Source organism: Chiloscyllium punctatum, chromosome 26 (genome assembly GCF_047496795.1).
Source record: "Chiloscyllium punctatum isolate Juve2018m chromosome 26, sChiPun1.3, whole genome shotgun sequence".
NCBI classification, from domain to species: domain Eukaryota; kingdom Metazoa; phylum Chordata; class Chondrichthyes; order Orectolobiformes; family Hemiscylliidae; genus Chiloscyllium; species Chiloscyllium punctatum.
In genome coordinates this window covers 80,983,618-81,007,232 of record NC_092764.1, presented here as the reverse complement: position 1 = coordinate 81,007,232, position 23,615 = coordinate 80,983,618, and the positions used below count along the sequence as shown (strand labels likewise).

The following is a 23,615-nucleotide window of genomic DNA, read 5'->3' as shown; positions in this document are numbered from 1 at the left end:
TATTCTCAAACTGTCCCAAATATTTGATGAACTCATCCTCCTGACTTCTCCCAACAATCTGACTAGCCCAATCTGCGTTAAGATTAAAATCACGCATGATTCATGTACTGGTTTTGTTACATGCCTTCATTATGTCCTTGCCTATTCTCTGTCCCACAATATAGCTCTGGTTAGGAGGCCTATAGACTATTCCTTCCAGAGTCGTCAACTCCTCGTGGCTCCCTCTGCTAATCTGACTGACCCAATCTAAATAAAGATTAAAATAATCCATGATTTTGGTTTGTATAATTTTACTCTTGTGCACAGGAACCTGGATTTATAAAAAATGATTATTTACAGCACAATTATCCTCATTCCTCTAGAATTAGGATTCCATTTCAGGGTCATGTGTGATCATGTGAGTTCAGTGAAAAGTGTAGAAAGCCGCCATTCCCAGCACCGTCTATGGTTCGATGCCAGATACGAGCATTTGTTCCGGCCAATGTTGGAGGCGTGCACTGAGTCCATTGCAGGGCCACTTCTCCATTGGTCATTACAAAAGTTAGATTTAACCAGGGGGTAGTTAACATTGCCAATTAGAGAGAGCTCAGACTGTAGTTAAAACAGCAAGTGCCGTCTAAAATGGCTGTGTAAAATGAAGCCGAGATTAATCATAAATGGGCCTGTTACAGCTGGGAAGGGTATAATGAGTGGTGTGCTGTAGGATTAGTACTGGGACTCCACTCTATACAATTGACATAAATAACTTGGACAAAAGGACAAGTTTATGTTTTCCAAAAGATATACAGAGGTACTTTGATTATCCGAAGGCCACAGGCAGGGAGTATTCCATTCGGCGAACCAAATGCCGGATAACATAGATTAGCCATGCATTGGGACCTTGTGATCTTGTTTGGATAATCTGAAATTTGGATAATCGAATGTCAGATAATCGAGGTTCCTCTGTAGATAAGTTAAGTGAGTGGGGAAAGATCTGGCAAATGGAATATAATGAAGCAAAACATGAAATTGTCCATTTTGACAGAAAGAATAAAAAAGCTTATGATCTAAATGGTGAGAGATTGCAGTGCTCTTGGGTGCAGAGAGATACATGTGTGTCCTAGTACAGGAATCATTAAAGGTCAGTGGGTGGGTACAGCAAATTAGTAGGAAAGCTAATAGAATGGTATAATTTAATGAGAGGAAAATGGAATACAGAAGTGAAGAGGTGAGACCACATCTGGAATACTCTGTGGAGTATTGCTCACCTTACTTAAGGAAAGATGGAAATAAATGGGAAACAGTGCAGGGAAGGTTTACCAGACTAATACCTGGATTAGAAAGGTTGACTTATGAGGAAAGGTTGGACAGACTAGGTTTGTATCCATTAGAGTTGAACAGAGTAAGAGATGACATGGTTGAAATATATATGATTCTAAACGGCTTTGACTTGGTGGATGTAGAAAGGATGTTTCCTCATCTGGAAGAAACTACAACTCGGGATCATTGTATGATTCGGGGCTTGAGAAATGGAGAGGAAGCAAAATATATTTTTCTCAGAGTCATCTTGAAAAGTTGGTAGAAGCAAAGGCCTTGAATATTTTGATGTCAAAATATGCTAAATTCTTGTTAAAGCAAGAGGTGAAAGGTTATTAATGGGAGTGAAAAATGGATTTGAGTCACAGCTTTTCACATTTACAGTGTAAAACAGTAATAACATTCTAACAATAATCATTGTTGAAACATTGAGTCTGGGGAGGAAATAAATCAGCAGAGACAAAGTATTAAGGAAACTAATAGGGATAAAGGTTCCCTAGACCTGACTGGCTGCTTCCAAGAATATTAAAGGAGGTAGCTACAGAGATACTGGATGTGATAGTGGTAACCTTCAAAGAATCGTTAGATTCTGGAAAATTCCCAGGGGATTGGAAAACTGCCTGCCTAACACTCATTCAAAATGTGGACCAAGTTAAACATCACACAACACCAGGTTATTGTCAAACAGGTTTATTTGGGAGCACTAGATTTCGAAGTGCTGCTCCTTCATCAGGTGGTTGTGGAGAATAAGACCACTCCTAAAAGATGTTGGAGAGTTGAGATAAGGGCAACATTTGCCAGGATGACAGCCTCTAACACTCAGAATGTCACAGGGATCAGTGCTGGAGCCAGTGCAACGGCCTCCTTCTGCACTATAAGAATTCTGTGATTCTGTATGGAAGGATATCCTTATGATGAGAGGGTGAGTAGGTTTGGCCTGTACTCACTGAAGTCTCTCAAAATGAGAGATAACTTTCTTGAAACATTTAAGGTTCTTTGAGGATTTGACACTCCCTAGATGCTGAGAGTTATTTCTCTGTGGTGGAGTTTAAAGGCGGGGGCATAATCTCCCATTTAAGGAAGGGATCACCCATTTAAGACAGATATGATGAATATCTTTTCTCAGAGGGCACTGGTTCTGTGGAACCCTTTACACAAAGGACTGTGGAGACTGGACCATAAAGTGTATTCAAAACTGAGGTAGACAGATTTTTAATCAGTGACAGAGTTAAGGGTTATTGGAAAATAAGTAAGAAAGTGGAAGTGAGAATGATCAGATCATTACAGCGGCACGGTGGCACAGTGGTTAGCACTGCTGCCTCACAGCGCCGGAGACCCGGGTTCAATTCCTGACTCAGGCGACTGACTGTGTGGAGTTTGCACCTTCTCCCTGTGTCTGAGTGGGTTTCCTCCGGGTGCTCCGGTTTTCTCCCACAGTCCAAAAATGTGCAGGTTAGGTGAATTGGCCATGCTAAATTGCCCATAGTGTTAGGTGAAGGGGTCTGCGTGGGTTGCTCTTCAGAGGGTCGGTGTGGCCTTGTTGGGCTGAAAGGCCTGTTTCCACACTGTAAGTAATCTAATCAGCCATGAACTGATTGAATTGCAGAACTTTGATGGGCTGAATGGTCTACATCTACTCCTTATGGTCTTATTAAATTGTGGAACAGGCCCAAAGGCCTGTATGGCCTGCTCCTGTTCCATATTCCATCTGTTTATATGGGTACCTGCCTGCTAGGCCTCAATGTTTAGCAGGTACATCTGGAACCTCCACCAGACTGGGAAGGCTGAATAGGGCCCCAGTGAGAGCTGAAAATGTGTTGCTGGAAAAGCGCAGCAGGTCAGGCAGCATTCAAGGAGCAGGACAATCGACGTTTCGGGTTTGCCCGAATTAATAGGATTCTCCACTCCTATTAATGCTCCACTCCTGTTAATGTGTGATTACCCTCCAATCCGGGGTAGTTAGAGCAGTTACACAAGAGCACCCACTGAAGGGCTAAGACTTGGGAATTCTCACATTTGGAGTCTGCAGACTGATTCTCCGTGATAACAATGATCATGTTTTAGTCACCATTGAAGTATTTCAACATTTATCCAAGACCCAGTGGTACTTAGGTACTGATCGAGTACACAGACATTCTGGAATGTTCCCTGACCCCCTTTCAGTTGCTCAAAACTAATTACACTTCTCATTTTTCTGAGTTCTGAAGAAAGGTCAAACATTTGAAAATGTTAACTCTCATTCCCTTTTCCATAGATGCGGCTGGACATGTTAAATACTTCCTTTTGTGTTTGTTCTTGGCAGATTGTTGGTCTTTTTATTGTTTGAGACATTGTTTGTAAAACAGTGTCACCTGAAATATCAGGGCAATGGGTATTTTCTTATCTCTATTTCTAATTAATTTATGCACTAAAAATAAATAAACCTTGCTTATTTCACTGAGCACTTATTGGAGCGACTGACAACAAGTTGGAAATAAAAACATCTATAAAATATTCATGGTATGAACTTTTACTTTGAGATCTGTTTCAATATTTTTATCATATTTCTTTGCAGGACATTTTTGCCTTTTTTCCAAGTGGTGACCCATTTAAAATTACAACACAGAGTAACCTTTCCAATCATGTCAGTGTCACTACCCCAGTGACAGGCAGAGCCTATGAAACACCCCTGGTAAGGTCCAATTATTATTCAGTATCTCCATTCTGTTATTTATAAACATTTATTTGATTGAAAACTTAGCTGATGCTGTAAATTTCCACTTTAGGAATCAAGCATCAGCACATCCTCTTCAGCAGGTAAATAAATGTTTTTATAAATATATTATTCTGATCTGGACAGTGTACATCTCAAGTTAAATCAGTTTACATCAACAACTTACAATTTTCTTCAGCAATTAGGTTGCCATTGAGGACCCATTCTGTGATATTTCAGGGTATTGTACATGACTGTTGTGTGATAGACACCCTTTACTATCACACATTGAGGTCTGCTGCAGTTGGACCTCTGTGAGACAGTTCCATCAGAAATTTAAACTCCGCTCAATTGTATGTCCATTGACGGAAATATTGGCAAAAATCCCATTACATATGAGTACATTAAACTTAAAAAAAAGATTATGGCAGATCCGACCTTGGCCTAATCTTCACTTTCCTGCCCAATCACTGTAAACCTCAACTCCCTCGTGGATTAATAATCCAACAGCAAGGTAACAGCTGTTTGACAATTCAAATCCAACTGCTCATCAAGAGTGTCCGCTTTGGTGAGGATCTCATCGTAACCAATCTGGAGTGTAGTAAAAGGTTTCCTCATTGGTTACTTACCACACAACTATGGGAAGTACATCTTTCCACCAATGAATCATTTAAAGAATTCGCAGATTATGGATATTGTCAGGAAGACAGACTTTTACATAAATATTCTGTTGCCTGTGATCACAAACCATTCCTTATTAATGGAACTGAATCCCATGACTGGATTAATTAAACGCAGTTCTGGCCCTCAATGTAAATATTGGACTAATCAGTGACTCTTTACAGCCTGGGAGGGCCAGAAATGTAGAAGGAACCACTCTCCCTGCCCTGTTGGTGTTGCTGGTCAGTGTGAAGCTGGTGCCATGCACCCAATTAGTGCATCATGCAGCAATGATCAGTGAACTGTCTGATGTGTTCAACATGAACAATGGGGTCGTGAAATGTTCCTGTTCCAGAAAAATTAAGTACTGTCATTCTCTTTGCTGCTGCTTTATTGGGGCAGCATGGCTGCTTGTAGCAGATGGGTGGAGGTTTGCCATGGCTTCCTTCAGTTCTCTGCCTGAAGAGAGGTCCAACTCACAGCCCATCAATCTCCACCATGAATGGAGTGAGGAGAAGGGTCTTGAACCCACCCCAGTGGAGGACATCTGTGTGCTGGGGGCACCAATCTGATACACACCAGCCATCCAGCCAACTGAGCTCACTAGCCATTTCAAGGGATCTGAAATGCTGTGGTAACATGTACTGTTAGACACATGTTGAAGCCTGGGTGGTGCCACTGTAGCTGCGGAAGATGGACTGTTTCACATATCCTACAAAGAGGCAGGCATGTGGGTGCCCATGGCTACTCCTTTGGTTTGGAGGAAGTGGGAGGATTGGAAAGAGAAGTTGCTCAGAGTGAGGACCAGTTCAGTCAGTCGAAGGAGGGTATCAGTGGGAGGGTACTGGTTGATACGGCAAGATTTGAAGAAGGAGGCCATCTGGGTTGTACGGTATTGGAACTGGTCCTCCCGCATCTATTCCCAGGAGGACCAGTTCCTATACCGTGCAACCCAGATGGCTGCCTCCTTCAAAGACAGTAATTTCCTCCCAGACGTGATCGACGATGCTCTCCACCGCATCTCCTCCACTTCCTGCTCTTCTGCCCTGGTGCCCCTCCCCTCCAATCACCACCAGGACAGAACCCCACTGGTCCTCACCTCCCACCCCACCAACCTCCATATACATCATATCATCTGTCGTCATTTCCGCCACCTCCAAACGGACCCCACCACCAGGGATATATTTCCCTCCCCTCCCCTATCAGCATTCCAAAAAAAACCACTCCCTCCGTGACTCCCTCGTCAGGTCCACACCCCCCCCCCCCACCAACCCAACCTCAACTCGCGGCACCTTCCCCTGCAACCGCAAGAAATGCAAAACTTGTGCCCACACCTCCCCCCTCACTTCCCTCCAAGGCCCCAAGGGATTCTTCCATATCTGCTACAAATTCACCTGCACCTCCACACACATCATTTACTGCATCCGTTGCACCCGATGTGGCCTCCTCTATATTGGGGAGACAGGCCGCTAACTTGCGGAATGTTTCAGAGATCACCTCTGGGACACCCGGACCAACCAACCCAACCACCCCGTAGCTCAACACTTCAACTCCCCCTCCCACTCCACCAAGGACATGCAGGTCCTTGGACTCCTCCATCGCCAGACCATAGCAACACGACCTCACCGGTCACTTACCACACAACTATGGGAAGTATATCTTTCCACCAATGAATCATTTAAAGAAGAGCACCTCATCTTCCACCTAGGAACCCTCCAACCACAAGGGATGAATGCAGATTTCTCCAGCTTCCTCATTTCCCCTCCCCCCACCTTATCTCGGTCCTAACCCTAGGACTCAGCACCGCCTTCTTGACCTGCCATCTTCTTGCCGACCTCTCCGCCCCCACCCCCTCTCCAGAAAATCACCCTCAACCTTAACCACCTTCCACTTATCGCATTCCCAACGCCCCTCCCCCAAGTCCCTCCTCCCTACCTTTTATCTTAGCCCGCTTGGCACACTTTCATCATTCCTGAAACATCGATTCTCCTGCTTCTTGGATGCTGCCTGACCTGCTGCGCTTTTCCAATAACACATTTTCAGCTCATGTGGACATTTCCAACATACGTTACAAGATTGAGCTTTTATGTGGAATTTTGGATATTGCAGACCATTTTTAACCAATTCTGATAAGAGGTTTAGCAAAATCCGTGGAGTGACATCTTAATTAGCTTCACTTCACAAACAAACCCACAGGAAACAGAATTCTAAAAACTGAATCACTGTTCACTGAATAAAGATAGGAACCCATCAGTGGATAAAGAGACAATTAGATCCCAAACTGTTTCAATTGTGTAAATGAGATATAAAATTGGAAATAAACTCCAGCCTCTGCAGTCTAGAAATCTAGAGTTTAGAAACATGAGTGTTCTAGAAATGTTTTGAGTGGATTTGAGCAACTTTAAACACCATTTTAGTCCAATACTTTGTGAGTGGAAATGGGGCGTAAGTAATGCAATATTTTTACTGCTTTATAATGTTTTATCGGTGTTTTATGCTGTAGGTGAAAATTTATAAGTTTGATATTCTCCAATTTTGTTTTCTAACATTATTCGTTAATCCAGAAAATTCCAATATCCAGAGATACTTTGATCCTGAACACTCTGGATTGGAGAGGTTACAGTCTATCCATTTCGTTATGCTCCATTTTTTCTCTATGACTATAAAGTTCAAGGTTCTTAATATAAACTGGTCCAAATGATCCCTCTGTCAGATTGTGGATTTGCTGTGGTCCCAGTTAATAATTATTCTAGTTTTTTGAAATATTTGATAAGTTTGAATCATTGTAAAAGCATAGTAACATGATGGGATTATTACTGTTTAAATTATTTGTAACAAACTGATTGATGCACCAGTTTGAAACTTTTCTGCTTACAATTTAATTGAAGATTTCACTGATTGATTTGAGTCAAAACTCGAAATTTCTCTCAAACTCATGAACCAGTTAATTAAAGAGCTGAGAAAGGGATTCCACTCCCAGAATAAAACAAAGCGGGTTTACCCCGAGACCGTACTGTGGGTGTTTTCCTGTTGGTATTTTGAAGGGCTGGATCTGATTTGTATTGACCTGATTATTTAATCTCCTTCTCCACTCAGGGCCGACTGAGACTTGTGAACATTTGTGGCACCAGCTGAATGAAAGAGAACAATGCACGGCTGCAGTTGGAATAGTGAACAAACTCATCCAGAGATGTACCAACCACACTCCTCACATGTAAATAATCATTCTCCTAGTGGGCTATGTCAGCCTCACAACACAGTTCATTTAGATATCATCCCAGTACTATGGCTTTTAACTAGACTGTATGTTCAATAATACTTGGTGTTTTTCTGGCCGTTCCCTCTGTTTGAACCTACTCTGTGCTCGTATCCCAGTCTGAAGGAGATACCAGAGGCAGTCTTGTTGAAATATCAGAGGTCTCACCTGATGACTTGAGAGAGTCAGCAAGAGACCCATTGTGTTTCTTTAGGATGAATACCAGCCAAACCACATGCCAATCAGGCAGTGGCACGGCGATTGACAGAGCCTTCCTTGGAATCATTACCCTCGAGGTAGCAGTGCCATACAGTGAGAGCTGCTGGCAGCTTTCAGGAGCTGGCAGTCGATGTGCTCAGCAGTGCCACTGAAGTGGTCATGGATGATGTCAGAAGGATCCCCCTCTCCCCTCTCCCCCCACCCCCCCCCCCCCCAACTCCCCCAAATCCCAGGCTCCTGGAGGAGCCAAGCCACAGGTCAGTAATGTAGCAGGGATAGTGCTGTGGGAAATTGCAAGGAAAAAAAGAGGCCAGCAGGGTAGGAAACAAATGCAGGGGCAAGTCTCATCAGCCCACCCTTTCCCGATGTGCTATCCCTCGATTAGTTATTGATTGCCTCTGATTGAAGGACACCAATCCCCGCTCTCCCCAGAGATGACAAGCAGCCCACACGGTTTGATCAGTCCAGCACGCCACATAGCACCATGCCCACTTGTAGTTGCATTAATCCCAGCAGAGGTGGTGTGATGAGGCCATCTTGTGATCCATAATTGGCCACTTCAGGGTCGTGACTATGAGCATGGTGGGGAAATCGAGCTGCAGCCCAGACCCTAACTCTGAAGATGGGAAGTCAGCAGGGTTCAGGTAAAAGACTTTCCCACCTAATTATTTACCCAAGCTTGTGAGAACACCAGTGAGAACAGGATATTCTGCCTCTCGCTTGATGCTAATATTATTCATGAAAATCCTTTGTCAGGGTGATAAATGGGGGGGGGGGGGCAGAAATTAGGATTTATATTGCTTCTTTTACCATCAGCAAGCTCAGGTAAAATTGGTATCAAATGGAGAAATCGTTCTTGATGTAAGATGTTAAACTTGCACATTTGTGTTGCTTCCATATAGTGCTCTTTATATTCTGCACACATCCCTATTCTGTTTCCCTGCATCTGTAGAGCCCAATACACTTCAGGACAATACTGAAAATTATACCTATTCTTAGAAAGGAACTACAGAAAGCAAGCCATTGTCTTGTTAAACCAGCATCCCCAATGTTTAAACCACTCTGGTCTCTTTCCTAACGGCTAGATCGAGCTTACAAAATAATTTAAGTATGTTACATGTTACATTGCCATTTAAAAATGTCTGCCCAAACTTACAAAAGAAGATCAGCTACACATTAAATTCCAAGACAGGAAGAAGGGGAATATATACTCTGGGGTGTGGTGTTTAGGAGAATGAGAGATGATCTCACTGAAACAACCAAGCTCCTGAGTGAACCTGAGTGTGTGGGCGCTGAAAGGGTGATTCCCCCGGAGGAGAGATTAGAACACAATTTCAATAAAGAAGTCTTCCATTTAAGATGCCAATAGTGAGTTTTTTTTTTCTGAGAGTTGTTAGTCGATAGAGTTCTCACCCCACATAACATTGGAGGCTGAATTGAATTGACAAAGTAGTCACATGGTACTGGGGGATCACAGGAAAATAGCAACAGTTCCCCTCTGACCTTATTAATGAGGGAACAAGCCCAAGGGACTCAATGGCCTACTCCTTCTGTGAACTCATGTTAATATTTGTGTCTACCCCGAGTAGGGCAGCACTTGGTACGGAAATCAACATCGCTGCAATGGACATTCATCTGGAAATTTTACCCTTTCATGTTTGTGTGTCTCCAACAGAACTCGTGCTGTATGAAGCAGTTTTCTCCACAGAGAACAATGTGCATTGCCTGATGGAATGTTCTCCTGAGAGATGACAAGTTTCCAAACTGGGATCAGTATTGGAACTGTCAGAGAATTGTCCAATTACAAATAGAGGCCACAAAGAGATCTTGTGAAATTGACGAACGCTGGCTTATTTCTCACAGTCTCATGGGGAAGAGAAATTGAAAGGACTAGTACAGAACAGACACTCTGCACAGCTAAGTCAAGAATTCTCTTCCCTGAGCTACAGATAAAGACAGTTTTTATTGTGTTATAGTAGTGCTACAGTCGTGTCATGTTAATTACAAGACAATATGAATTAAATTAGATTCAATGGAAAACAATCGGTTGTCCGGTAGTAACAATCAGGTAATAATTGTCACTGGAAGTTCCCTTCCTTTGCTAGAGCAGGTGCTAATAACCAGTATCCTGGTTCCAATGGGTCTGCAAGGTGGTGTGCATTCTCGTCAGGGATCTAGGTGCCACTCAGTCAAGGGAGGGTTTGTGTGGTGCTTCATGACGTGTGGAGACTGGGGATGCCCTTGGGGCTGCAGGAGCAGTGATGCTATTGGGAGATAGGAAGTCTGTTATCAGATCATCTAAGGAGTGTATTCCTTCAGTCTGGAAGCTTTAAGGTAATGTCTTGTTTTGCTGTTTAGTTCCTGAGCTGGTTGTGGTCAAGTTGAGGCATTACGGGTCTGCTTTGTTTTGTGAAGAACAGACATACTTTCTGTGAACAATTAGTGGGCAGGCAGAGTGGTTTATCTTTTTCCCACAGGGAACCTTGTTTTTCCTGACTTATATTCCATGGTCTAGGATATTAATGTAAGGGAAAAGTTTCCAAGTTTGGAGAAGATACAAAACTTCAAGACACTGTACACTGTGAGGATAATAGTGCAGCGCCTCAAATGGACATTGATGAGATGTTGGAATGGACAAAGAAGATTCAATGCAGAAAGGTGTGAGGTGATGCACTTTGTTAGAAAGATCATAGAGAGACAGTATGAAGCAAAGGCTATTTTTGTAACGATTGTGAAAGGGCAGAGAGACCTGGAAGTACATGTGTGTGAGTCATTAAAGCTGACAGCACAAAGAATAAAGCATCCTTTGCTTTATTAACAGAATAATGGAGCAGGCAGGGGAAGCTGAACCAGTCTCAGACTCTGGTGAGCCCTCAGTTGGAGTATTGTGTACGGTGCTGGGGTACCACACTTTGGATGAATGTTAGAGAGTGTAGAAGAAGTTTCTGAGAATGTTCCCAGAGATGAGATCCTTCAGGTATGAAGATTAGATTGTAGAAGTTGGGACTATTGGTCTCAAGATGAAGTACAATCTATATTCTGCTTGCGAGTTAACATGAAATTAGACCTTTTCACCATTGTGACAAAGCAGCAATTGTTTTATTCCTCATATTATTCAGTCAGACTAACTCTGAGCCTGAGTGTAGGCCAGCTGTTTTATCCAGATGTTAAGCTTGTGCCTAACCTTGAATAAGGTTCAGTTTGACTTTATGTCTGCAGACCAAGAAGTCACATGGATCTCTCTCTGAGCAGACAAAATATGAGGTTACGTGAGCTTGTCACCAGGAGGTTTGTAAGAGGTCACACACCCGCTCCTAACTATTACGATTTACCTTGAATTAAAGGAGACAGTGTAAAACATAATATATGTACGTATGAGTCAGAATCAGAAACAGGCTATCTTGCCCCTTGAGCCTGTCCTCGTCATTGAAGATCTTATTAAAGATCATGGGAGTGGGGGGGGAGGGGGTGCTAATCTGAACGTAACCTCAACTCCACATTCCGCCTCCTCCTCCCATAACCTTTCACCCCTTACCAAGAATCTATCTACCTCTGGCTTAAAAATCCTCAAAGTTTCTGCTTCCGCCATCTTTTGAGGAAGAGTGTTCCAAAGATGCATGATCCTCTGAGGGAAAACAACTCTCCTTATTTCCATCTTTAAGCCCTTTGTTTTTAACCTCTAGTTCTGGGTTTTCCCGTAAAGAAGGAACATCATCTCCACATCCTTCACATCGATTCCCTCCGGGTCTTACATTTCAATCAAGTCACCTATTACTTTTCTTAGCTCCAGCATTTACAAGACTAGTTTGTCCAAACCTTTCTCATTAGCCAACATGCCCACTTGGGTCTATTAAACCTCCTCCTTCAATTCCATCCTTCCTTAAACAAGGAGATCAGTGTTATACATAGATCGACAGATGTGATCTCAACTGGTGCCCTGCATAACCTTCCCACTTTTGTATTCAAATCCTCTCACAATATACAATTACATTCAAATAGCATTCCTAAATACTTGTACTTGCATGCAAGGTTTCGGTGATTAATTCACTAATAAACCCAGATTGCTGTGTTTCACAAAGGTCTACAATCTCTCCATTTAGAAATGTTTCTGTTTTATTTCTCCAAAATGGGTAGTTGCAGTTTCCCACATTATACTCCATTCATCAAACATTCATCCAAATATTTCTCTTTAACCTGTTGTAGCCTCAATCTGTCCTATTCATGACTCTGTATTCTACCTATCTTTGTCATCAACTAATTTAGCAATTCTGCCTTAGGTTTCTTAATCCAATTCAGTTCTATAAATTATAAAAGATGGAAGCCCCAGCACTGATTCCTGAGGCACATTATTTGTAATGAGGAGAAAGTGAGGACTGCAGATGCTGGAGATCAGAGCTGAAAATGTGTTGCTGGAAAAGTGCAGCAGGTCAGGCAGCATCCAAGGAGCAGGAGAATCGACGTTTTGGGCATCAGCCCTTCTTCAGGTATTACATTATTTGTAACACCTTGCCAACCAGAAAAAAGTCTGGATGCTACCTGACCTGCTGCGCTTTTCCAGCAACACATTTTCAGCTCTGATCTCCAGCATCTGCAGTCCTCACTTTCTCCTAAAAGTCTGTGTCTGTCTACTTTGTTTCCCGTTAGCTAGTTAATCTTTGGGCCACATCATATGTCATACCCAACACCCTAAGGCTTTATTTTCCTCCAAATCCTTTCTGAAATCAGTGCAGTATATCCACCTTTACGACAGCACATGTTACTTCTTCAAAGAGCTCCTGTAAATTAGTTAATTTTGTTCTGGTTTCCCTTTCACACAGCCTTGTTGACTCTGCCTAATTATTTTCAATCTTTCTAAGTGCACTATGATAATATCTTTGATAATATCTTCTAATATTTTTGCTCTGACAGATTTTAAATAAAGGAATTGCATTAATTATCTTTCACTTGAACAGATATTTCCCCAAATCCAGCAACTTATGCAAAATGAGAAGCTACATATCTACTATTCACGTGCCACAGTTTGAGGATCCGTGGATGGAGTCCATCTGGACCAGAGAACTTGTCAGCACAGAGCTCCAACAGTTTGCTCAACAGCATTTCCCTCATAATTGTACATTTCTTTTCTGTCTGTTTCTTAATTTCCCGCCCTAAAAGGTCCACATGTCATAACAATAAGAAAAGATCTTCTGAGTAATACAGTGATTAATATTAGAAGATTATTCTAATACGTCTTTGAGGGAGGGTTGAGCTAATTAAACACAAAGAAAGGCAATACTGCAACAGACACAAAGATCTGGTTTCCAGTGGAGTCCTGGAAACTCCTATACCCATTAAAACGGTGGACACGACCCAGATGTGAAACTGTTGGATGCATTTCCGACAGATTCCATTTTCACTGGAAGGGAAAAGATAGCAGCATATGATTCAAACGTGAAGGATACCTAAAATTAGTAGGCCCCTTTAAACTCAGTGTTAAGTTCAAACTGACTCATTTTTGCCTTAGTCAGGATCTTAATCTACGATGTGGGGTCACAGTTTGTTTTCGAGGAGATTGAAGTGCTCTGGAGGGACGGATAATGTCCATAAAACTGTAATGATGTGAAGTGATTTAATTTTCCAACTATGTAGAAGATCTTTAAAAAGGTTGTCTTTGTCAGTGAGAATTGAAAACTGTGCTAGCAATTATAGTCGTTATTTGTTGACATTTTCCAAGGGCTATCATTATGTCAATACGAAATTTCCCAACTTGTACTTTGCACTTCGGAAATGAAATTCCATGAAAGATATTGATGATTTATGCAGTATGTATTTTGCATCTCTTTCCACAGCACAGCAATCCAATCCAATTCCAATGCTCGAAGGAAAATGGAACATAAATCAAGGTTTCAAAATCAGTTTCAGAAAATGTTAATGGAGAAAGTAATGGGATTTGGTTTAGTTAAATTTCCAACCCCTGATATTTCCTCCTATAGGTGTTAAAGCAGTTGGTTAAAGCAGAAACTATAGGAGTGTTCATCATCATTTCAGCCTCCCTTGTTTTGAGAATTGTGCACTGGATTGGACACTGGCTGATTGTTTTAGATAGGAAGGAGAGTGAACCCAATTGCAACACCTCCTGTCAGTTTAACATTGTTTGTAAGAAAAGTACATGCATCTGATGTTGGGGTTAAAGTTACAGACGAGGAGGGTGGATCACCCAATTTAGAGTCCAATAATATTGAAGGTGTACATAGTTATAGAGTCATAGAGATGTGCAGCATGGAAACAGACACTTTGGTCCAACCCATCCAGGCCGACCAGATATCCCAATCCAATCTGGTCCCACCTGCCAGCACCCAGCCCATATCCCTCCAAACCCTTCCTATTCATATACCCATCCAAATGCATCTTAAATGTTGCAATTGTACCAGCCTCCTCCACTTCCTCTGGCAGCTCATTCCATACACGTACCACCCTCTGTGTGAAAAGGTTGCCGCTTAGGTCTCTTTTATATCCTTCCCCTCTCACTCTAAACCTATGCCCTCTAGTTCTGGACTCCCCGACCCCAGGGAAAATACTTTGCCTATTTATCCTATCCATGCCCCTCATAATTTTGTAAACCTCTATAAGGTCACCCCTCAGCCTCCGATGCTCCAGGGAAAACAGCCCCAATCTGTTCAGCCTCTCCCTGTAGCTCAGATCCTCCAACCCTGGCAACATTCTTGTAAATCTTTCCTGAACCCTTTCAAGTTTCACAACATCTTTCCAATAGGAAGGAGACCAGAATTGCACGCAATATTCCAACATAGCCTAACCAATGTCCTGTACAGCCACAACATGACCTCCCAACTCCTGTACTCAATACTCTGACCAATAAATGAAAGCATACCAAACGCCGCCTTCACTATCCTATCTACCCACGACTCCACTTTCAAGGAGCTATGAACCTGCACTCCAAGGTCTCTTTGTCCAGCAACACTCCCTAGGACCTTACCATTAAGTGTATAAGTCCTGCTAAGATTTGCTTTCCCAAAATGCAGCACCTCGCATTTATCTGAATTATACTCCATCTGCCACTTCTCAACCCATTGGCCCATCTGATCAAGATCCTGTTGTAATCTGAGGTAACCCTCTTCGCTGTCCACTACACCTCCAATTTTGGTGTCATCTGCAAACTTACTTACTGTACCTCTTATGCTTACATCCAAATCATTTATGTAAATGACGAAAAGTAGAGGGCCCAGTACCGATCCTTGTGGCACTCCACTGGTCACAGGCCTCCAATCTGAAAAACAACCCTCCACCACCACCCTCTGCCTTCTACCTTTGAGCCAGTTCTGTATTCAAATGGCTAGTTCTCCCTGTATTCCATGAGATCTAACCTTGCTAATCAGTCTCCCATGGGGAACCTTGTTAAATGCCTTACTGAAGTCCATATAGATCACATCTACTGCTCTGCTCTCATCAATCTTTTTGTTACTTAATCAAAAAACTCAATCAAGTTTGTGAGACATGATTTCCCACGCACAAAGCCATGTTGACGATCCCGAATCAGTCCTTGCCTTTCCAAATACATGTACACCCTGTCCCTCAGGATTCCCTCAAACAATTTGCCCATCACCGAGGTCAGGCTCACTGGTCTATAGTTCCCTGGCTTGTCCTTACCACCCTTCTTAAACAGTGGCACCACGTTTGCCAACCTCCAGTCTTCCGGCACCTCACCTGTGACTATCGATGATACAAATATCTCAGCAAGAGGCCCAGTAATCACTTCTCTAGCTTCCCACAGAGTTCTCGGGTACACCTGATCAGGTCCTGGGGATTTATTCACCTTTAACTGTTTCAAGACATCCAGCACTTCCTCCTCTATAATCTGGGTATTTTGCACGATGTCACTATCGATTTCCCTACAGTCTATATCTTCCATATCCATTTCCACAGTAAATACTGATGCAAAGTATTCATTTAGTATCTCCCCCATCTCCTGTGGCTCTACACAAAGGCCGCCTTGCTCAACTTTGAGGGGTCCTATTCTCTCCCTAGTTACCCTTTTGTTCTTAATGTATTTGTAAAAACCCTTTGGATTCTCCTTAATTCTATTTGCCAAAGCTATCTCATGTCCCCGTTTTTCCCTCCTGATTTCCCTCTTAAGTGTACTCCTACTTTCTTTATACTCTAAGGATTCACTCGATCTATCCTGTCTGTACCTTACATATGCTTCCTTCTTTTTCTGAACCAAGCCTTCAATTTCTTTCGTCATCCAGCATTCTTGAAGACTGATGGCTTACTCCAGACTGAATTTGGTGGTTGTGTTAATTTCAGCATCAATGTGGCTTAAAGATGTCGATTGATGGTTTATCAGTTTTTTGTGGAGACAGCAGCGATAGGTTAAGTTCTTTTTAAAACCTTGGTCTGTGGCACGTGGATAGTCAAGATCAGCTGACAGGGTTCCAAACTTGCAAACTGGATAGAGAGAAAGCGAAACAAGGAGAACCCACTCATGCTTTTCATCCTTCAGTGTCTCAGATGTTTGATTAGTAAGGCAGCTGCTTAAACATCTAAAGAGATTTGTTGTCACATGGCATTCTCTGTCCGATTGCCCAGTGACCCAAGTGTGACACTAGTAAGTACAGTCCAGCTAGAACTTGATTCAATCATGGCTGGGAATTCCTCTCAGCCAGAATCCCATTGTCCAAATGATTAGTCCTTGAATTATTGAATTATAGAATATCACAGGACAGAAGGAGGCCCTTTGATCCATTGGGTCTGTACTGGCTCCTGAAAGCACTCCCCAGCCAGTCCCAGTCTCCAGCCCTATCTCTGTACCCCTGTAATTCCATTACTTTCAAATATATATCCAGTTCTCTTTTAGAACCTGAAATGGAATCTGACTCCATCCCTCTCCCTGGCAGCACGTTCCAAATCTTAGCAACTCTCTGAGGAAAGAAGTTTCTCCTCATTTCACTCCCAGCTCTCTTGCTGGCAATCCTGAAATTTCTGGTAAATCTCCTTTACACTTGCTCCAGGGCTTTAACATCCTTCCTTAAATAAGGTGCCTGGAACTGAATACAATGCTTCAAATGTGGTCTGACCAATGATTTACAGAGGTATGGCATCATCTCCCTGCTTTTATACATTTGGCTCCTATATAAACCCAAGGATCCTTTACGCCTTCTCAATAACTGTTTCAAACTGTCTGATCACCTTCAGAGAATCATCCACATGACCCCTGAGTTCCCTCTGCTCCTGTACCTCCCCTCAGGGTGGTACCATTGAGCCTGGATTCTGTATCGTGATTCTTCTACCAAAATGTATCACCTCAAATTTCTCTGCTTTGAAATTCATCTGCCAGGTGTCTGCCTATTTGGTCACCTTGTCAATGTCCCCCTGAAGTCCCTCAGTATCCTCCTCCCAATTCACTATTCTCCTGAGCTTAGTGTCATCTGCAAAGTTAGAGATTTTACCCTCAACTCTCAACTTCAAATCATTTGTATGAATCAGAAAAAGCAAGGGTCCCAACACCAGACCCCAGGGAACAACAGTTTCAACTCCTCTCAGTCTTAGAAATGCTCATCTACACCTACCGTCTGTTTCCGACCTTGTAGCCAACGTCTACCCCATGCTGCCAAGGACCTATCAATCCTAAACCTTTCTAATTCACGAACCATCCTGCCGTGTGTGGCACCGGATCAGATGCTTTCTGCAAGTCCAAATGTACAGCATCCACAGCACTACCCTCTCTACTGCCTGTTTCACCTCATTAAAGAACTCAATTAAGTGCTGAAACTTGACAAAACCGTGTTGACTGTCTAGAGGTATATCTTTATCTTCTCCCCTGTTATAGCTTCCATCAGATTTCCTCCTATTGATAACAAGCTGACAGGTCTGCAGTTTCCTGGGTTATCCTTTGCCCTTTCTTAAACAATGATGTCACTTTGCAATCCTCCAGTTCCCCAGAACTAACCCTGTGCACAGAGAGAGCTAAACAATTTCTGTCAAAGACTCACGTATTCTCTCTCAGCAATCTAGGATGCATCCCATCTGGGTCAGGCAACTTCTCTACCTGGAGTGCTGCCAGCCTTTTTAGACTTTTTGACTGATTTTGATCCTTTACCAACATAATATCAAACACGATTAATACTATGATCGCTATTTCCCAAATGCTCCCCTACTCTGACATTCTCCATTTGGCCTCCCTCATTTCCTTGGACCAGATCCAATACTGCTCCCTCTCTGTAGGACTGGAAATGTACTGTCCCAGACAGTTTGCCTGCGCACACATACTACATTTTTCCCAGGCTTCCTGCCTCTATTCCTGATGAAGGGCTTTTGCCTGAAACATCGATTTTCCTGTCTCAAATGCTGCCTGACTTGCTATGCTTTTCCAGCACCACTCTAGTCTAAACTATATTTTTCCCAGTGAACCCTCTGGTAATTGCAATCACCAACAATCACAACCCGACTTGTCTTGAAGATTTTCATAATCTGCCAAAAAATGCTGTCTTCCATTTCCCCATTATTTGGACGTCTATAATAAATATCTAACAAGGTGACCACTCCCTTCCAGTTTCTCACCTCTAACCATATCGATTCCATCACTGCTACTACATCATATCCCACGAGACAAATTTCTGTTTCCTGTCCCCAGTTTTGTTCACTACACTCCGTACATTTACATACATACAATTTACCCTGCCCTTATTTCTTTCTTGCCCAGTGGGAGGCAATTATTTCTTTGTTCACTGTCAACACTCAATCCTTCTCTCTCTTCCTTTTTCTCATTCTCCATCTTCTCTGTTTAATCCTCTCTAGTACCTCCAAAACTAGGTCCATTAGTCAACCCATATCTCCACCTTATAAGTTTAAACGCACCCCCACTCTACTATTTACTCTTTCAGCCAGGAGGTTATTTCCATTTCTGTTTTGGTGAAGCCCATCTCCTATTTCCCAAAAGTGATCCCACTTGTAATAAAATCTAAACCCCCTCCATTCTGCACCATCCCTCAAGCCACACATTTACCTCCATGATCTGCCTTTGCCTAAATGGTGAAGCTCATGGCACAGGGAGTATTCCTGAGATCCCTGCCCTGGAGGTGCTGCATTTCAACCTACTCCCTAACTCCTGAAACTGATCCTGCAGGACCTCCTTGCTATCCCTCCCTATGTCATTGGTTCCCACGTGAACAGCCATCGGTTTTTCACCCTCCCTACCAGAAGTTTATCCAACCGTTACATTACATCCATGCACTCAGGAAGCAGCAGAGCATATGGGACTCACAATCTCATCTGCAAACCAGACTGTCTATTGCTCGGGCTATTGAGTCACCAATTGCTACCGTCTCCCTAATCTGCCTCTCAGCCCCTCTCTCTTTTCCCAGAGTACCTTCATGCACCATGGTATTGTGGTTTTCCTTCGAGTCATCCATCCCCAATTCAGTCACATTGCTCACTAAATAGGGATCTAAAATGTCAGACCCGTTAGACAGCTCCGTGGAATCCTGAGTTTCCTGGATCTGCTGTCTCAATTCCTTTCAGTCACTCACATGCCTGCCATCTCTACACTCCTACTGCCTGGCCATCACATTTTGGAATGACCACTCTTTGGTACGACTGTTCTTTGAGACTGTTCTTCAAAGCTGGGTCCTCCACAATCCCCTTTTCAGTTGGAGTGAGCGAACTGTCTTCTCCCAGAGTCCTCCTTGGTCCCTTCTCATGACCGACCTCTGTTAGAAACTCACTCTCCTGTTGAGCACAGGGTCCTCCGCAATCCCTTTCTCAGTTGTGGGAAGCGAGCCAACTGCTCCTAGCGCCCTCCTCGATTGCTTGTCACTACCTCCACCTCATGGTGTGTTACCAGCCCCTTGAGTTTACCTGTTGGATTGTTTGTTGACCAGTGTTCATGAGATAAGGATTGGCACCCATTCACACTCTTTCCAGGCTACTTCTCTTGGTGCAGCCTGGCAGCCAGGGTGTCTCAATTTCAATGGTTTAAAATGTAGAATGTACAAGTGATGGTGCTTTCTATGACTGTAACCCTCAGTCAGTGCAATGTGGCTTTTGTCTTTAAAAAGAAATGAAGACATTTCCCAACACGATCTTCCTCTTTGCCTCGGTCCTAACTGGCTGACCCCTTATTCTGTGACTATAACCCTCCCTACCATCCATCTTTCTTGGTTGCATAGTCTTCTGCTTCTACACCTCTGGAACGCCCTCGATATCTTTCTCTGTCTCTCTGTTTTATAATTAATCATGAATAAACCGGCTGTAATCGTGTACTTTTATAGAATTACTCAGATAGACAGATGTCATATCTCAATCATTTAAAACACTTAATTTCTGAAATATTTTAACAACCATAGTTGGACATTTATAGACGAGGTAGAGTTATTATAATCTTACCAGATCACTGAACTTCTCTTTCATAGAGAGAGATTACTGGAGGTGATGTAACTGAAAGTCACCACACTTCAGGTGAGGGGGTGGTGTTTGAGAAGGAGAGTCAGTCGAGGAATTGAACTCAAGCTGCTGGTTTTACTCTGCAGAACAAACCAACCATCCAGCCAACCTAGCTAACTGACTCCCAGATCTATACATGTACACATGTAGGTAATTTAGTCACTTCCCTGAATCACATTGGTGATAAACACCACGATCTGTAATCCTACCAAGTGCAGCGAGTGTGCAGTGTCTTCCTACTTTGTTCAGTGCCATCCTGCATTTCCTGAAGCGTCTGATCCTCCCTTCCCTCAGCACTCCCCCATTGCCATTTGCAAACATCTACTGTCGTGTTGAATAACTGAGCTTCCTGGGAGCTATCCTTTCCCTACTCTGGGCCTCAGAATGATATCTTCTATCAATTACACAGCTTTTATGGCTAATGACTGAATAAACCGAATGGGTCTGATAAAGTCCCCCAGTGCCTCTGCACAAACTGGTCTGACCCCACCAGATATCTCCAGGCCAATTGATTGGCATCATTCTGTCTTATTTCATGTGAGTGCTGCATGTTATGCAGAGAATGTAATCAAAGAGCATTGTCTGGATGGCATTGTGCAGAACCAGGACATTCTTTGGCCTAGAGCAAGCTGCTCAAGGCACTGGGCAGATCCCAGGATGCTAACAGGAAGCAAAATGTGTGAATTTATTACAAACAGGAATGCAGCCTCACATTTCGACCCGTACCAAATGAGCAAACTGGTCTGGTTACTCCGTGAGGAAGTGCCGTATTTACACTGAAGATAAAGATCCTCATGAGCCGGCGGTACAGGCTTTCCAAGGGCTTCAGGCCTCTCTCCTTCACCTCCTTCACCCAGACGGGCAGCTACAGTGCAGTGTGGGCCTCAGGCCAATGCACCGTGTAAAACAAATTGTCTTGATGCAGCAAGTTATCCCGAGCCCAGTGCTGCTGAAATCCAGCCCTCTATTACCGGTGGGCAGTAACATTCTTCCTTTACCAATCTTTTGCAGACCTTCGATCATCTCAGGTTTGGAAAACAAATTACTGATTGGAGACTGTGAAACGGACAGACGAGTTATTGAAACAGAGAATGTAATATTCTTCATTCAAGATACAGAAGCTGAAAATTTCCCAGGTCTCCAGTTCCCTAATGCAGATACGGTGAGTGTATATGGAAATCCCCTGGTGTCCCAGTTAGAGTCCTGCTGGCAGGATGAGTGGCTGGAAGTCATGTGTCTCCACTTTCTCTTCATAGTGCAGTCTCTCTTTCTCTGTTATTGCTCCGAGTTTGAATGTGTGACATTCACTTACTTTCTGTTCTACCTCCACCAAGACCTCTGACCATGCAACACGCACACAGACATGCACACACATTCACAGACACAGACACACACACACACACATTCACAGACATTCCGATACATATGCACACAGGCATACACACAAAAACAGCATGCACCCAAACACGGACACATATACATAAACAAACACACATGTGCATACACAGACATAAATACACACAAACACACTACACAACTGGGTGGGACAGTGGTTAGCACTGCTGCCTCACAGTGCCAGTGACCCAGGGTTGATTCCAGCCTTGGGTGACTGTTTGTCTGTGTGGAGTTTGCACATTCTTGCCATGTCTGCGTGAGTTTCCTCTGGGTGCTCAGGGTTCCTCCCATAGTTCAAAGATGTATGGGTAAGGTGATTGGCCATGCTAAAGTGGGGATGTGATCCAGGGATGTGCAGGATAGGTGGATTGACCTTATGGAATGCAGGGTTTCAGGGATAACACAGTGGGATGGATCTGGGTGGGATGCTGTTCAGAGGGTCAGTATAAACTCGATGAGCCAAATGGCCTGCTTGCACACTGTAGGGATTCTATATAACATGCAAACAAGTGCATAACAAACAAGCACATAACCCTGTGTATGTGCTCACACTCTTCTCCTCCCATATTCTTAACGAAGAGAATGAGTAAGGGCTCCATCCTGGTGCTGATCCAATGGCCACGTTACTGACCGGAAGATTGAGAGGGAACTGAAATTAATACGGTGGAAATTTGAGTGCAGCATAAAACTGTTGGTTGCTTTAACTCCATTTCATACGGGACAAGTGAGATTAAAATTACCTCAGAAGTTCTCTCTTAAAACAGTTAAAATTCCAATTCTGTTTCGAGACGAGCAGAGTTTTGGTAATGAGTTTGAACAGTTTGAGGGTGACCATAATTATATTTCTGATCTTGTGAGTCAGCCTCTATTTTCTGGCCCCACTGTCATTTCCCTGATGGTCATGCAGGCCCCAGGCCTCTGGTACCATATTGTGAGGTGGAAGATGCTCTGAGTGCTGCTAAAGAACTCCCACAGCGAGTGTTAGAACTTCCACCAAAGGTCAACAGGTTTTTAAAAGGAAGGAAAGAAAGAAATTGGATTTATTTGGCATTTCTCAAACCACTTTACAGCCAGTGACATACTTTCTGAAGTGTGGACACGGTTGTAGGAAACAGGGCAGTGAACTCATGCACAGCAACCTCCTCCAAACAGCAATATAACAATGACCCAGATTACCTGCTTTTCTGATGTTGATTGAAAGATAACTCCTGAGCTCCTCTTCAAAATGGTGCCATAGGGCCTTTCACATCCAACCAGGCAGGTAGAAGGGACCTCCGTTTCATATCCCATCTGAAAGACAGCCTCTCCAACAATGCAGCCCCCCCCCGCCCCCAGTACTGCACTGGTGTGTCAGCCTTAATTCTTGTGCTCAAGTCCTAAAGTGGGACAAAAGGCCAAAAGTTTGAAACTTCTTCAGCATGTTACTCCTGAAGGGAAGAGGGAAATGGCATTGCAGATTCTTGTCAGTTAACCAAATGTATTATTTCTATTGAATGTAAAACCCAGGAGAATATCTCTGCCTTTCACCCAGCGATTAGGATCAGTCTGTCACCAACTCTCCTGGACAACATCAACATTACAACGAAAATGATACGGAGTAAAGTAATATTATTCAGGGATGCAAGACTGTTCCAGGTAATTAATCACTTTCCCAAGTGTGTA

At 43.2% G+C, this 23,615-nt stretch overlaps 1 protein-coding gene across 1 annotated transcript in view; it reads left to right on the top strand.

The window, feature by feature from the left end:
• The window catches only part of LOC140496228 (adhesion G-protein coupled receptor G5-like), a 93,066-nt gene that overhangs the window by 44,076 nt on the left and 25,375 nt on the right, over positions 1–23,615 (top strand). Inside the window, exons 6-10 of the mRNA XM_072595729.1 lie at positions 3,851–3,967; positions 4,062–4,092; positions 7,745–7,862; positions 21,570–21,720; positions 23,460–23,588. Coding sequence (XP_072451830.1) covers positions 3,851–3,967; positions 4,062–4,092; positions 7,745–7,862; positions 21,570–21,720; positions 23,460–23,588 — 546 coding nt within the window. The remainder of the gene's footprint in view (positions 1–3,850; positions 3,968–4,061; positions 4,093–7,744; positions 7,863–21,569; positions 21,721–23,459; positions 23,589–23,615) is intronic.